Source organism: Mesoplodon mirus (genome assembly GCF_964341445.2).
Source record: "Mesoplodon mirus genome assembly, chromosome: 9".
In the NCBI taxonomy this organism is placed as follows: domain Eukaryota; kingdom Metazoa; phylum Chordata; class Mammalia; order Artiodactyla; family Ziphiidae; genus Mesoplodon; species Mesoplodon mirus.
Genome location: NC_138985.1, coordinates 93,068,827 through 93,081,397, shown reverse-complemented (window position 1 = coordinate 93,081,397; position 12,571 = coordinate 93,068,827). Strand labels below are relative to the sequence as shown.

At 36.8% G+C, this 12,571-nt stretch overlaps 1 protein-coding gene across 1 annotated transcript in view; it reads left to right on the top strand.

The window, feature by feature from the left end:
* The window catches only part of UBE2H (ubiquitin conjugating enzyme E2 H), a 106,333-nt gene that overhangs the window by 52,988 nt on the left and 40,774 nt on the right, over positions 1 to 12,571 (top strand). The window contains exons 2-3 of the mRNA XM_082632077.1: positions 9,174 to 9,250; positions 9,835 to 9,909. Coding sequence (XP_082488203.1) covers positions 9,174 to 9,250; positions 9,835 to 9,909 — 152 coding nt within the window. The remainder of the gene's footprint in view (positions 1 to 9,173; positions 9,251 to 9,834; positions 9,910 to 12,571) is intronic.

Sequence of the window (12,571 nt, the reverse complement as noted above, 5' to 3'; positions counted from 1 at the left end):
GTCACTGCTTACTGTGAATGACTCACATATGCCTTGATTAGAATATCTGTGGGTAGGGATTATCAAACACTTAGCTTAATTCTATTTTCATTGAGTGGCATTGTAGTCTGCATGTCAGGTGTTAGGGTAAAAACTGGTCTGCTATATTTAAAATGAATAAAAGAAGTAAAGTTCTCAAGGATTTTCTGAGAAGAGAAGAACACTGGAAACATGATTACAAATACACTGCATAGATATTCCATAAAGCAATATTAGCTTCTTACTGAGAAGCTGCTTCATGATGCACTTTGCTCTGCACTGTGGATGGCTTGGTGAAGTAGCATACAACCCAGAAGGGGAGGTAGAATGTGTTTAAATAGATGTTTCCATTAGGATTTTGCAGATGGCCACCTGACTGTGGGGAATTCATCTCTGGGGAAATTATACGTTGCCTGGGACTTCGAAGTTTTCAGGTGCTATTGTCATCTATAATGTTGTGATTCATGTGTTTTTCTTCTCCAGCCTTCTGTGATTAGGTAGTCTGCCTTTGGAATGACAGCGTTCTTTCTTTTAATATGTCCTATCTTCTAAAAAAATTTTTTAACAGATTTTCTAGATCATTGGTTTGGATTTTCATTGTCGACTTGATGTCTCTGGGGTGTCCTGCATCTTGAGAATTTTGCAAGTCTTTATTTTTTCTCTGCAGTTCAAAGTTGTATTCCAAGTTTACAGATTTAAACTGGATGTTTGACCAGCTGATAGTTCTTTAGCAGTGAGTGTCCCCTATCCACATAAGTAGAGTGTAGTTAAATATATACAGTCTTCTGATTTAAAAAAAAGAAATGATAAGTATTGGAAATTAAATAAAAAGAAATAATATCATTAAAATTTTCAAGTGTACACAAGATTAAAGATTACTTTAATGAATCCCCATTATCCAAATTAAAATTTTACAATTATCAGTATTTTCTCTCACATCTGTTTCTCTTCTTTATGAAATATTTTAGGGCAAATCCCAGATGTTGTCATTTAACATCTACACATATCAGTAGGCCCCTCTTAAAAATGTGAACATTTTCTTAAATAAACATAATGACATTATCACACTTAAGAAAATAAGCAGTTTTGGGGGAAGGTGATTTTTTTTTTTTTTTTTTTTTTTTTTTTTTTTTGTGGTATTCGGGCCTCTCACTGTTGTGGCCTCTCCCGTTGCGGAGCACAGGCTCCGGATGCGCAGGCCCAGCGGCCATGGCTCACGGGCCCAGCCGCTCCGCGGCATATGGGATCATCCCAGACCAGGGCACGAACCCGTATCCCCTGCATCGGCAGGCGGACTCTCAACCACTGCGCCACCAGGGAGGCCCGAGGTGATTTATTTTTAAAGTACTGTGAATCAAGCTGTAACAAACCGAATTCTGAAAAATAAGCTTTTCATTAACCTTTTATGAGTTATTTAAGAGTAATAATACTATTTAAGTAATATACTGTTAATTTATGTACATGGATCTGTACATCTTTAGTTAAAAATAAACAATGCTTTGTTGCCATAAAATAGCAAAGCATCAAAGTATATTAGGGACATCCCTGGTGGCGCAGTGGTTAGGAATCGCCTGCCAATGCAGGGGACACGTGTTCGAGCCCTGGCCCAGGAAGATCCTACATGCTGTGGAGCAACTAAGCCCGTGCACCACAACTACTGAGCCTGCGCTCTAGAGCCCGTGAGCCACAACTACTGAAGCCCATGCGCCTAGAGCCCGTGCTCCGCAACAAGAGAAGCCACCTCAGTAAGAAGCCCACGCACCGCAACAAAGAGTAGCCTCCTCTTGCTGCAACTAGAGAAAGCCCACATGCAGCAAAAAAGACCCAATGCAGCCAAAAATAAATAACTAAAATAAAAAAAGAAAGTCCTGGGCTGCAGTTGTCCAACTTGAAATAAAGATCAAAAAAAAAGAAAAGTTTGTATATTAAAGAGCTGTTTCTATTTTATCAATAGCCTTCTAAATATTTTGAGGTGTTTAATTGGAATTTGAACTTTTTAGAAAATGTAAATCTTATTTCTGTTTTGACTGTATTTTCTTGGTCTCAAGATGGCATCTTTGTTTTTCCATATTTCCCTTTGCTTTTCTCTCTCTCTCTCACTTCTTCTGCAACTGGGTCATCTCTGACTATCTGACTGTATAAAACATTTTGTTGGGGTCGAATGGGGCTTAGATTTCTTATGTATCTTTCTGATACACTTGTTTTTTCTAAAACCTATTTGAAAAAATTATTTTCCATAACTTATGACTCTTAATTTTTCTTTTGAGTTTTTTACTTTATTATTTGGGAATCTGGTAGCAGAATAATGCATCTAGGGAAGAGCTAAGTTATAATGATTTTCCCATTTAACATTTACTTAGATCTTGCCAGTGTTTACTTTGGTTTCTGACATGGAAGCTTTAAATGAAAGCATAAACTTGAGAAGCGGGAAAAAAAAAAAAAAGCCCCAAAACTCCAAAGGCTAGTATGATTTACAGTCTGCTGGGTGGTAATGAACATGCTTGCTGTTTAACTTAATTTTTGCACTATCTTTGTAAAATTTAAGAAATACGTGCATGCTACTTTTTACTCCTTAGTGAATCTTAAGTGTTCAGTATATCATAGTAAGTTGTCAAATTGTTTGCTTTACTTACTTCTGGACGATACTTATTTATTTTGAAGAGGCTATTTTTAAATAAGTGATAACTCCCTCACTCTGAAGTTGTTTGGTTTAGTTGTAAACCTGAAAACATACAGCTAAAAATTATGTATTTTATTTATTGGAGAATATCTTGCTTAGAATTATTTACCCTTTTTAAAAAAAAAAATTCCATGAACTTTGGTTATCTGATTTTTGCACCCTACCATAGATACATTTGAAGGAATGGTAGCCCAGTGACGGCTCTCAAATGCAGCTAAAGAAGGAAGAGAAACTAGGAAAAGAACCTGCCAATCCCTTCAGCCTAACAGTATGGGAAATTTCTACTTCAGGAAATAAGTATATCCCTTACGGTTCCTAAGGGCATCATTGTATTTTGTAGTACTGTATAGCAACTATTATTCATAATGATGACTTAACATCAAGAAAGGCTTAAGGGGCTTCCCTGGTGGCGCAGTGGTTGAGAGTCCGCCTGCCGATGCAGGGGATGCGGGTTCGTGCCCCGGTCCGGGAAGACCCCACATGCCACGGAGCGGCTGCGCCCGTGAGCCATGGCCGCTGAGCCTGCGCGTCCGGAGCCTGGGCTCCACAACGGGAGAGGCCACAGCAGTGAGAGGCCCGCATACCGCAAAAAAAAAAAGAAAGAAAAGAAAAGAAAAGAAAAAGAAAGGCTTAAGGATATAGAAGGAAACTTAATTTTTTTAGATATTGTAAAAAAGTAAAAAGTGTTGTTTAAGTAAATTTTTGTCACGTGGAAATTAATTTAGTCAGAGTTTGTATATTTATTTTACGCTAAAAAAATTGAATTCCTGGTTGTGTCTGACTCTGAGCCAGGTAGATACCTTTGTAGATAGATCATTTCATCTTCAACAGTTCTGTTTGTGAGGTAGTAACCCCTCCCCAAAGTAAAGAAGCCCCCCTCCCCTTTTTTTTTAGAGTTTAAGAAACAAACCCCAAGTTAAGCAGTTTACAAGGTGACTCCTTTTAAATCGCGAGTTTCCCAAGCTGCTTACAGTATATTGCCTCTTGGTTCGTCCATTTATACTTCAGATTTAGCGTGTTCAGAACTGAACTTAGCATCTTTGTTCCACTTTGCCCTTAATAGTATCACCTCATCTCTCCGACAAGCCTAAATCTATCCTTAGATCTCAGACTGGCAGCTTCAGTCTATGCCTGTCTTACAGCTTCATTCATGTGTTCATTTTATACGTATTGATTGGGTGCCTACTGTGTGCCAGTTACTCTTCTAGGCACTAGGAAATGGCAGTGAACAAAATAGACAATCCTATTGGCGTGCGGGCTTCAGTAGTTGTGGCTCACGGGCTCTAGAGCACAGGCTCAGTAGTTGTGGTACATGGGCTTAGTTGCATGCAGCAAGTGGGATCTTCCCGGACCAGGGCTCAAACCTGCGTGCCCTACATTGGCAGGTGGATTCTTAACCACTGTGCCAGTAGGGAAGTCCCTCATAAGCTCTTAAGAGAGCTGCAGTAGCTAAGTTCTTCTAAATTGTCATGCTTGTTAAATGCTAAAGTTCTGATAACTGACTACATTAATTTTTCAGAACTTTTTTTTTTTTTTTAATGGTACGCGGGCCTCCCACTGCCGCGGCCTCTCCCGTTGCGGAGCACAGGCTCCGGACGTGCAGGCTCAGCGGCCATGGCTCACGGGCCCAGCCGCTCTGCGGCATGTGGGATCCTCCCGGACCAGGGCACGAACCCACGTCCCCTGCATCGGCAGGCGGACTCCCAACCACTGTGCCACCAGGGAAGCCCTAATTTTTCAGAACTTTTATTACGAAAAATTTCAAACTAGAGAGAACGATATAATGAAACCCCCATGTACCCTTCACTCAGATTCAGTAATTGTTGACTCAGGGCCTATGTCCTATCTTCTGTACCTCTCTCTCCTAACTCTTCCCACACGGGTTATTTTGAAGTAACATACATTTTAATTAGTAAATATTTCAATTTATATCTCTAAAGGAGAAAGATTCTTTATAAACATAATCCCCACAGTATTATTTTTGTGATATTTTGTTCATTACTGGATTAGTAGACATATCATATTTTTATCAAGAAAACTAGGTAGTGAAGGTTGCCCAGTTTCTTCAACTTTTGTAATGTGATTAATCTCAAGGAGCGTTGGAAGCGGACTGGTCTGAACATGTGGATAGAAAGCCCACACAAATTGCTTTTACCTTCTTCACAGAAGCAGCCCGTTCTTTATCCTAGTTCCTTACTGCCATGGGCACAGCTCAGGGAGGCCACCTTCCATTATCTTACAAACTCACTATCAGCAAATTTAGGAAACAATGCCGTCTGAATCCTTGACCTGTTAACAGGCTTAGCCCTTGACTCCCTTTCTGGAAAATCCCAGCAGTATATAAAAATCATTTCTAAAATCCCGACAGACACGTTTTGCCAAGAATGTCAGTTATCTTTTGACGGCTTGGCATTAACCTTTAAATATTACATTGTGTAATCATAATGCCATTCAGGGAAAATAAGTTGGTGGGTGGCTGGCATTTTAGAAGTGAAATGAACTTGGATTCCTGGGAATGTTAATCATTATTCTACTGAAAATGCTGACATTCCTTAATAGTGAAATGCTAAGTAAGTAAAAAGCAGTATTTTACAAATAACTTAGAGGTGAGTAAAATGTGATTTTTATGGGTTTATTTAACATATTTTTACCAGAACGGTATCTGAAGGATATTTTATATTTTCAAGCTTTGAAAGTAAGAAAGTAATGAAGGAACCTTCTAGTGAGTTCCCACCAGGCTACTAGCCTGACCAGCACATCTCAGAAATAGATCATTGTAACCTGTCATTGTAACCTGCCTTCTCATTTGCCTTCCTTGCCCTTGACTTTGCAGAAAGAAACTCATGGCCTCTACCATAAATATACATGGTAACTAGTCAAGTAATTTTATATTTTTTGTGGGTAGGTCATTCATTCATGGTGATGGAATGGCTTATTTTTAATGCAGTGTTTTTCTTTCAACTAAACTTAAATTCTTTTTTTCCATCTGATTTAGTGTCTGTACCACTCCAAGGCAGCATAAATTTAGTACAGCTTCTTCATTTTACCAACTTGGTAGAAGTTTTTAAAGGTTTCATTCAGTTTACTTTTAGCTTTTCATATGAAATGGACTATAAGAACACTTTAATTTACAGTATAATGTGTAATTTCAGACAGACCCAGTGTATCTGGAATGTGGGTTATACCAGGGCTCATGGGAAAGAGGAGGTTTGGAGCCTTAATTTCTAATCTCATTTTCACATGACCTTTTCGAAAGAAGAATCTTCTTTGAAAAGTAGGTAACAGCATAGACTAAATCCCAAACAGATCACAAAATGGAAGAAACCCAGACTTAACTGCATCTACATAAAAGATAGAAAAGATATCTTCAGTTTTCTAGAGGGGACATTCATGTGGATAACTTATAATTTTAAATGATTAATTAAGAGTAATTGCTGTAGATCAGTGTCATTCATAGCAAGTTAGGTCTGATTGATAGGGAATGCTGCTTTTACAGATTCTTATATTGTAAAATTAGTTTGACTTCTTTTGTTGAACTCACTTAATTCTCTACCTTACTCCATTATTATTCTTGCAAATTTATTTAGTTTAATGTCTGAGATATCTTTATATGTGGTACTACAGTGTATTCATTTTGACTACTTCTGGATACCCCAAGTTAAGCAGAAACATACATTAGAGGAGCTCTGGGTGGGGAGAAGACACTAGTAAACAATAAGAGACACTAGTAGCAGCCTGTTGCATAAATGGCTTATAATTCTTTTTCCTATTGATAAATACTTAAATTATTTTCATTTTAAAAATTTAAATAAAAAATATCTGTACATGTATCAGATAGTCTTATATTTAGTAAACTTCTTTTATTAAATAGTAACCTATGTACAAAAAGCGCACAAATCATTTTTGTAGCTCATTGATAAATGGAACTGTAAATAAAAGTGTAATCAGCACTCTAGAAGTCCCTCTCAAACCCCTTTCCAATGACCAGGCCCCACTAGAGGGTGACCACTATTCTAATTTCTAACACCTTGATTCATTTAGCCTGTTTGAAATGTGTGTAGATGGAATCATATTGTATGTGCTCTTTGGTATCTGCTTTCTTTCACTTACTGTAATATCTTTGAGACTCATCCGTTTACATGTACAGTTAGTTTTTTATTGCTGTGTAATATTCTGTTGGGTGACTGTACCATAATTTATCCTTTTTACTGCTGATGAACTTTTGGGTTGTAACCTAATTTTTGGATATTACAAGTGGTACTATACGAACATTCTTAAACGTGTTTTGGTGAACATAGGTGTTCCTGTCTACTGGGAATAGTGCTGATGAGGGTGGGACATGCATGTGTGCAGCTTGACCGTGCCAACAGTTTTCCAGAGTGGTTGAAACCGTATCACACTCCCACCAGCAGTGTCTGTTTTTTGTTTTTTTAAAAATAACTTCAGAGAAGTGAAATTTGAGTAAAAGAGTAAATTCATTTTAAGTTTTAGAGTATAGTGCTGAATTTGTGCTCAGGAATACCAATTTATACTCCACTGAACACTGGGTTTTATCTAGCTCTTTCATCTTTATCAATTAATAGTGGAAAATATCTCATTTTTAAACTACTTTAATGAGTTGGACTTTTTATGGCTTAATTTCAGTTTTCTTTACTTGGCTCTTCTGGTCTTTTCTTTTTAGCTTGTCCTTTGCCCTAACTTTATTTTTTAGAATATAGAAGTTTTAAATGTGTGTGTGTGTGTGCTTGCATCTGCTGATTTTTCCCTCTGTGGTTTCTGGCTTTGGGGTCATTCTTAAGAAAGCCTTTTTATCCCCAAGGTTTTTGTTTGTTTTTTTGAGAACTTAATTATTTGTAATTAACTTTGTTTATTGTAACTAGATTTGACTTTTACTAACACAAGGGAGCTTTTTTGGTTGTTTTTGTTTTAAAACAATTTAAACATGTACTTTAATTTATTACATTAACATTAGCTTTGGAATATTTTGTAAGGAGGTGCCAGGAAGAATTTAGTACACCAAAGCATGCATGCATGTGTCATTTGACCATGAGAAATGAAGCCAATTTTCCAGTGTGGATACTATTTGAATCCTTTCAGTGTGCATGTTATTAAAATAGTTTTCAAAAAGAATGAGATCAAATAGACTGAATTATCTTATTATTTAATATCTCTAGTGGATACTGTTCATTGCTCTTGAGCAAGGACTTTGCCAAAAATACACCTGGCCTCTGTTCTGTGGCCTACAGGACAAAGGATTGGAGAGCCAAATACTTAATTTCAAGCCTTTAAAACTAACATTTTTCTCTATTTAAGAGATCACTTTAAATTTCTTTGCCTTTTTTCTTTTGTATAATAGTACACATAATTAAAATGTAATTTGCACTGGTGGTTGAGAAAGATGAGACCAGTCTGTCATATCTGGTTGTTGTTGTTGGGTTTTTTTTTAAGGTTACAGTGGGATTTGAGAGCTCCCTAAAACCCCCACCATCTAAAATTTTTCTCAGTAGAGTCATTATTGGGTTAGACCACAAAGCAGAGACAAAACAGATATTAAGCCAGTAGCCCTCTCTTCTGCTGATGTGGGTTGGTTTGGTTTCTATAATCGAATCTTAGTACCTTAAAGGGGTGGGTCTCGGGACAAGTAAATTTTTGAGGAAGGGAACACAGAAGTGTTAGTGCTCTGTGATTCCAGCCCCGAGCACATAAGAACCTAGAGGCCAGTCTCAAGGGGATGGAAAAGAGGGAGGAAAAGAGTAGGTGAAAATAAATACTACAGATAAGATTTAAAAAAAAAAATTTTTTTTTTTGCTTGTCTTTTGCCTTTGGCAATGCTACTTATAGCAAGGTTATATCACTAGTTATTTTGATTATTCTCTAAGCCAGGGAGAAAATTATGGGGACTTCCTTAGTAAATGTGTAATTTTAGGAGCACAGCATTTCCAGTTCAGGAGAATCGGTGTTTTGCTGAGTGCTTGAATTTGACTAAAGGGAATGCTGGATTTATGTTAAAGGGTCATTGGGGATAGGATGGGGTGGGGACAGTACAGAGGGGAGAAAAACTAAAATTAAGTGCCTATTTTTCATTTACTTATATATACAATGTGGTCTTACACATTTTACATACTTAACCCATTTAATCTTCACAGTGGTATGTAAAGTGGTGTTTTCCTGATTTGCAAAGGAGAACAAAAGGCTCAGGGCGTGAGTTTACATTATTTTGTCTAGGCTCAAACTCAGTATATGGCAGTTCTAGGATTTGAACACCAGCTTCTCTGAATCTAAAGCTCATTCATATTCTTTTCACAAAAGCGTATATTGCCTTTTAAATTACAAGAATTATTATTCATATTTTATATTTTATTGCTTTCATATAAAATGTTGGTAACACTTTAAATGGCCTATCTTGAGGAAGCCATCTTTAGTTCTTCTGGGTAATATATAAAGCCTGTGTAATTTCCTTTACCTTCCACCTTAGCATCGAGAGTAAGCATGAGGTTACGATCCTAGGAGGACTCAATGAATTTGTAGTGAAGTTTTATGGACCACAAGGAAGTAAGTATATGTGTTGGTATGTGTTTTTTATTACAATCTTTTACTCTATTCCTTAATAGACAGTGAGAATATCAAGGGAGATGGTGATATGTGTAGTTTTTGAAAAGTAAATTTAATTCTAGAAGCAGTGAGGAAATCTTGCTCTTATCATAATTACTTTATATGCTTTTCTCTTTTATCTCTGTGTGACAGTATTAAACATGAATTGTGAATTCTGGGTTTTGTGGAAATGTTTTTTGTGGTTGTTTTTTGGGGGTGGGATGGGCATGGTATAGATTGAGACAGTAGGCTATTACTTAACAAATAACTGAACAGTGTTTGATACTTGAAAGAATCGGGTAAATTTGGGGGAGAAAATGAACCTTTGCTAACTCTAGATTTTTTTAAAGAAAAGTACTATAATTGAACATAGAGAACCTACTAGTTATAGTAGTTAGTTACTTATAAGAGTTCCCTGACTCTTGAAGGAATTAATTTGCAAGGTTCTCAAAACAGGTTAGGATTTAATGTTTAACTTACATTCAGATTTATCTTCTGATTTGGAGGCACAATCCTAATGTCTAACTTTTTTGCTTTTATTTCAGCACCATATGAAGGTGGAGTATGGAAAGTTAGAGTGGATCTTCCTGATAAATACCCTTTCAAATCTCCATCTATAGGTATGTAACTACCCAGTTTCTCTCCTTAGAGAGTTTTGAAATGGAAAAAAAAAAAATCCTACGTTTTATGGGAGATCATTAATTCCAGAAATATTAACTTAACTGAATTTTTTCCTTTTTTGGCTTAGGTTAATTAGTAATTTTGGGGGGGTGTACTTCCATAGTGTGATAGAAGATGTTTAAATATACCCTTTGCATGCTTGTAATGACTATAACTCTAGATTTTTCTGTCTGTTAGGGTCAGATTAAACAATTTTAAGACCCACTGTTCATTCAGGCTATTAGCAGTAAAATAATAAACATCTTAAATCTCATTTTAAATGCCAGATTGTTGGAATTAATATTTTACAGTGCCTATTCTAATTCTGCCATTTAAAAATCCCGTGTATATCCTACTTTACTTTTGTTCACTCCAACTCTGGGTACCCTTTTCCATTCTCTACATTCTCAATCTTTTTAGCCCTCTAAACAGCTAAAGAAAGTAGAGAAGAAACCTCAGTGGGGTTGTATAAAGGGTATTTTTTTCCTCACCTTCATCTTCTGCCCTAATTGGTGATATTAACCTATTACCCCTGTTAAGGCATTTAGTGACAATTTAGGTACTTTAGCATCAGATGCTATAGAGGTATATTTGATTGAAGATTGATAACCTTTAAATATTTTGAGACTGTAGAATGGTAGTAACTTAGCTAACTTAAGCCAACTTTTAAACATTTCATTCTGTAGATGATTTTAAAATGTTATAAAATATTGACCAATTTTAAGAAGGAAGAAGAAAATAAAATTGGAATATATTAGAGCATTCTCTGTCACACTGAATCGCATGTTCAGAATTGTTAGTTTCAGATATCTTGCTACTGCTGTGGGCTTGTCTTCAGAGCTAATGCCAGAACTCTTGGAATTTAGACTGCCCTACCACCCCAAAAGGGTTTTTTAAAAGAGGTGGGCCAAAGACATTCTGAGCTTTATGTTTTGATTCTAGGCCCCCACATTTCTGTCTTGGATAAATAATGCAGGAACGTTAGAATAGTCACAGGCTAATTCCCAGTCAGATGCAACGGCCTAGCCCCCTGACATCTAGCTACTTTATATGTTTTAGAATTTCATGCTATAAAAATACTACAGAGCATCTATATCCCTTCTTAGGCTGGGATTCTTAGTGCTCATTTTAAGAATAAACTGGTGATTTCCTCTTAAGGGCCCTTAAGTTGAGTTTTTAAACTCAGTAATTGAGAAGATACTTTATGGATAATTGAATTCGAAATCTCCCCATTACTATAAGGGCCTCCAAGTTTTAGAGTTATCAGCTGGTGATATAAGAAGAGTGCTGTGAGGTGCTGAATCTTTGAGACAATCCCTGAGTGTATCTGACTTAATACCTTAGCATACTTGGGACACCAGCCCATTCTCAGTTCCATTCCAGTGTGGTGGAATGTAGATTTCACTCAGTTCGGGAGGGCTTTTGTGTCACATTGTGGTTCCCTATCCCCCGTTTGTCTTTTAACTTTAGGGTGTTTCTTTCTATATAGGCATTTAAAACTTTTATGTAGGGGCTTCCCTGGTGGTGCAGTGGTTTAGAGTCTGCCTGCCGATGCAGGGGACACAGCTTCGTGCCCCGGTCTGGGAAGATCCCACATGCCGCGGAGCGGCTGGGCCCGTGAGCCATGGCCGCTGAGCCTGCGCGTCCGGAGCCTGTGCTCAGCAACGGGAGAGGCCACAACAGTGAGAGGCCCGCGTACCGCAAAAAAAAAAAAAAAAAAAACTTTTATGTAGTTGAGTGGTATGATCTTTAAACCTTTACAAACAGAATGTCCAAACCATGTAAATTCATTCAAATATATTTCATACATACCTATTTACTTAAAGACTAAAAATTGGCTTGCTAAATCTAGTTTTGTTACCCTAGATTCCTAGTCAGAAAGGAATGAGTATAGCTAGTTGAAACTAACAAGGAACCTATAGAAATGCAATTACATATCCTGTAGAAATGTAGTTTTTTCTCAAGTCTTGTCTTAACATATATTTCCAGGTAATATAATTATTTCATCATAACTTTCAAAGTGTAAATATCTAAACTTCAGACATTGTTTATTAACTAATAACACAACAGAAGCCTCTGTACTTTCTTAAATTAATGATGTAACATGAAATTGGTTAGGACAAATGACTAGGCTAATTTAACTTCTTTATAATTTTTCCTTTGCCTTTCTGTGTGCTCTTAGAACTTGGTAATACCTACAAATGTGTACCATATTCTCTTAGGGAAGTAGATCTAGTTGAAATATTTGTACAAGCTGTCCTTGTTTCCTCCAAAGGAAGATTGCATAAGAGAGTTTTAAACAGTTGTGTGGGGTGACCCATTTTCAGGTCGTCAACAGTGTAATTACTGTTAGAATGTGCATTAAACATTTTGAGAGGTAGTGGCTCATGTAGAATAGGCAAAGATTCCTTTTTGAATTGTATAGATAGTTGCAGAATTATACAGAAGGGCAAGGAGATAAGATAAATCCAACTTCACTGCTCTTTTTAAACCCTGCCTCTATAGTATCTAGGCAGGCATACCCTTCTTTCTGAGCCAAATTTTGAGATGTGCAAATTTAGATTAAGTATTTTAATGTTTAGCTCTTGGAATTTTAAAATATATATGTATATATACTTCTTT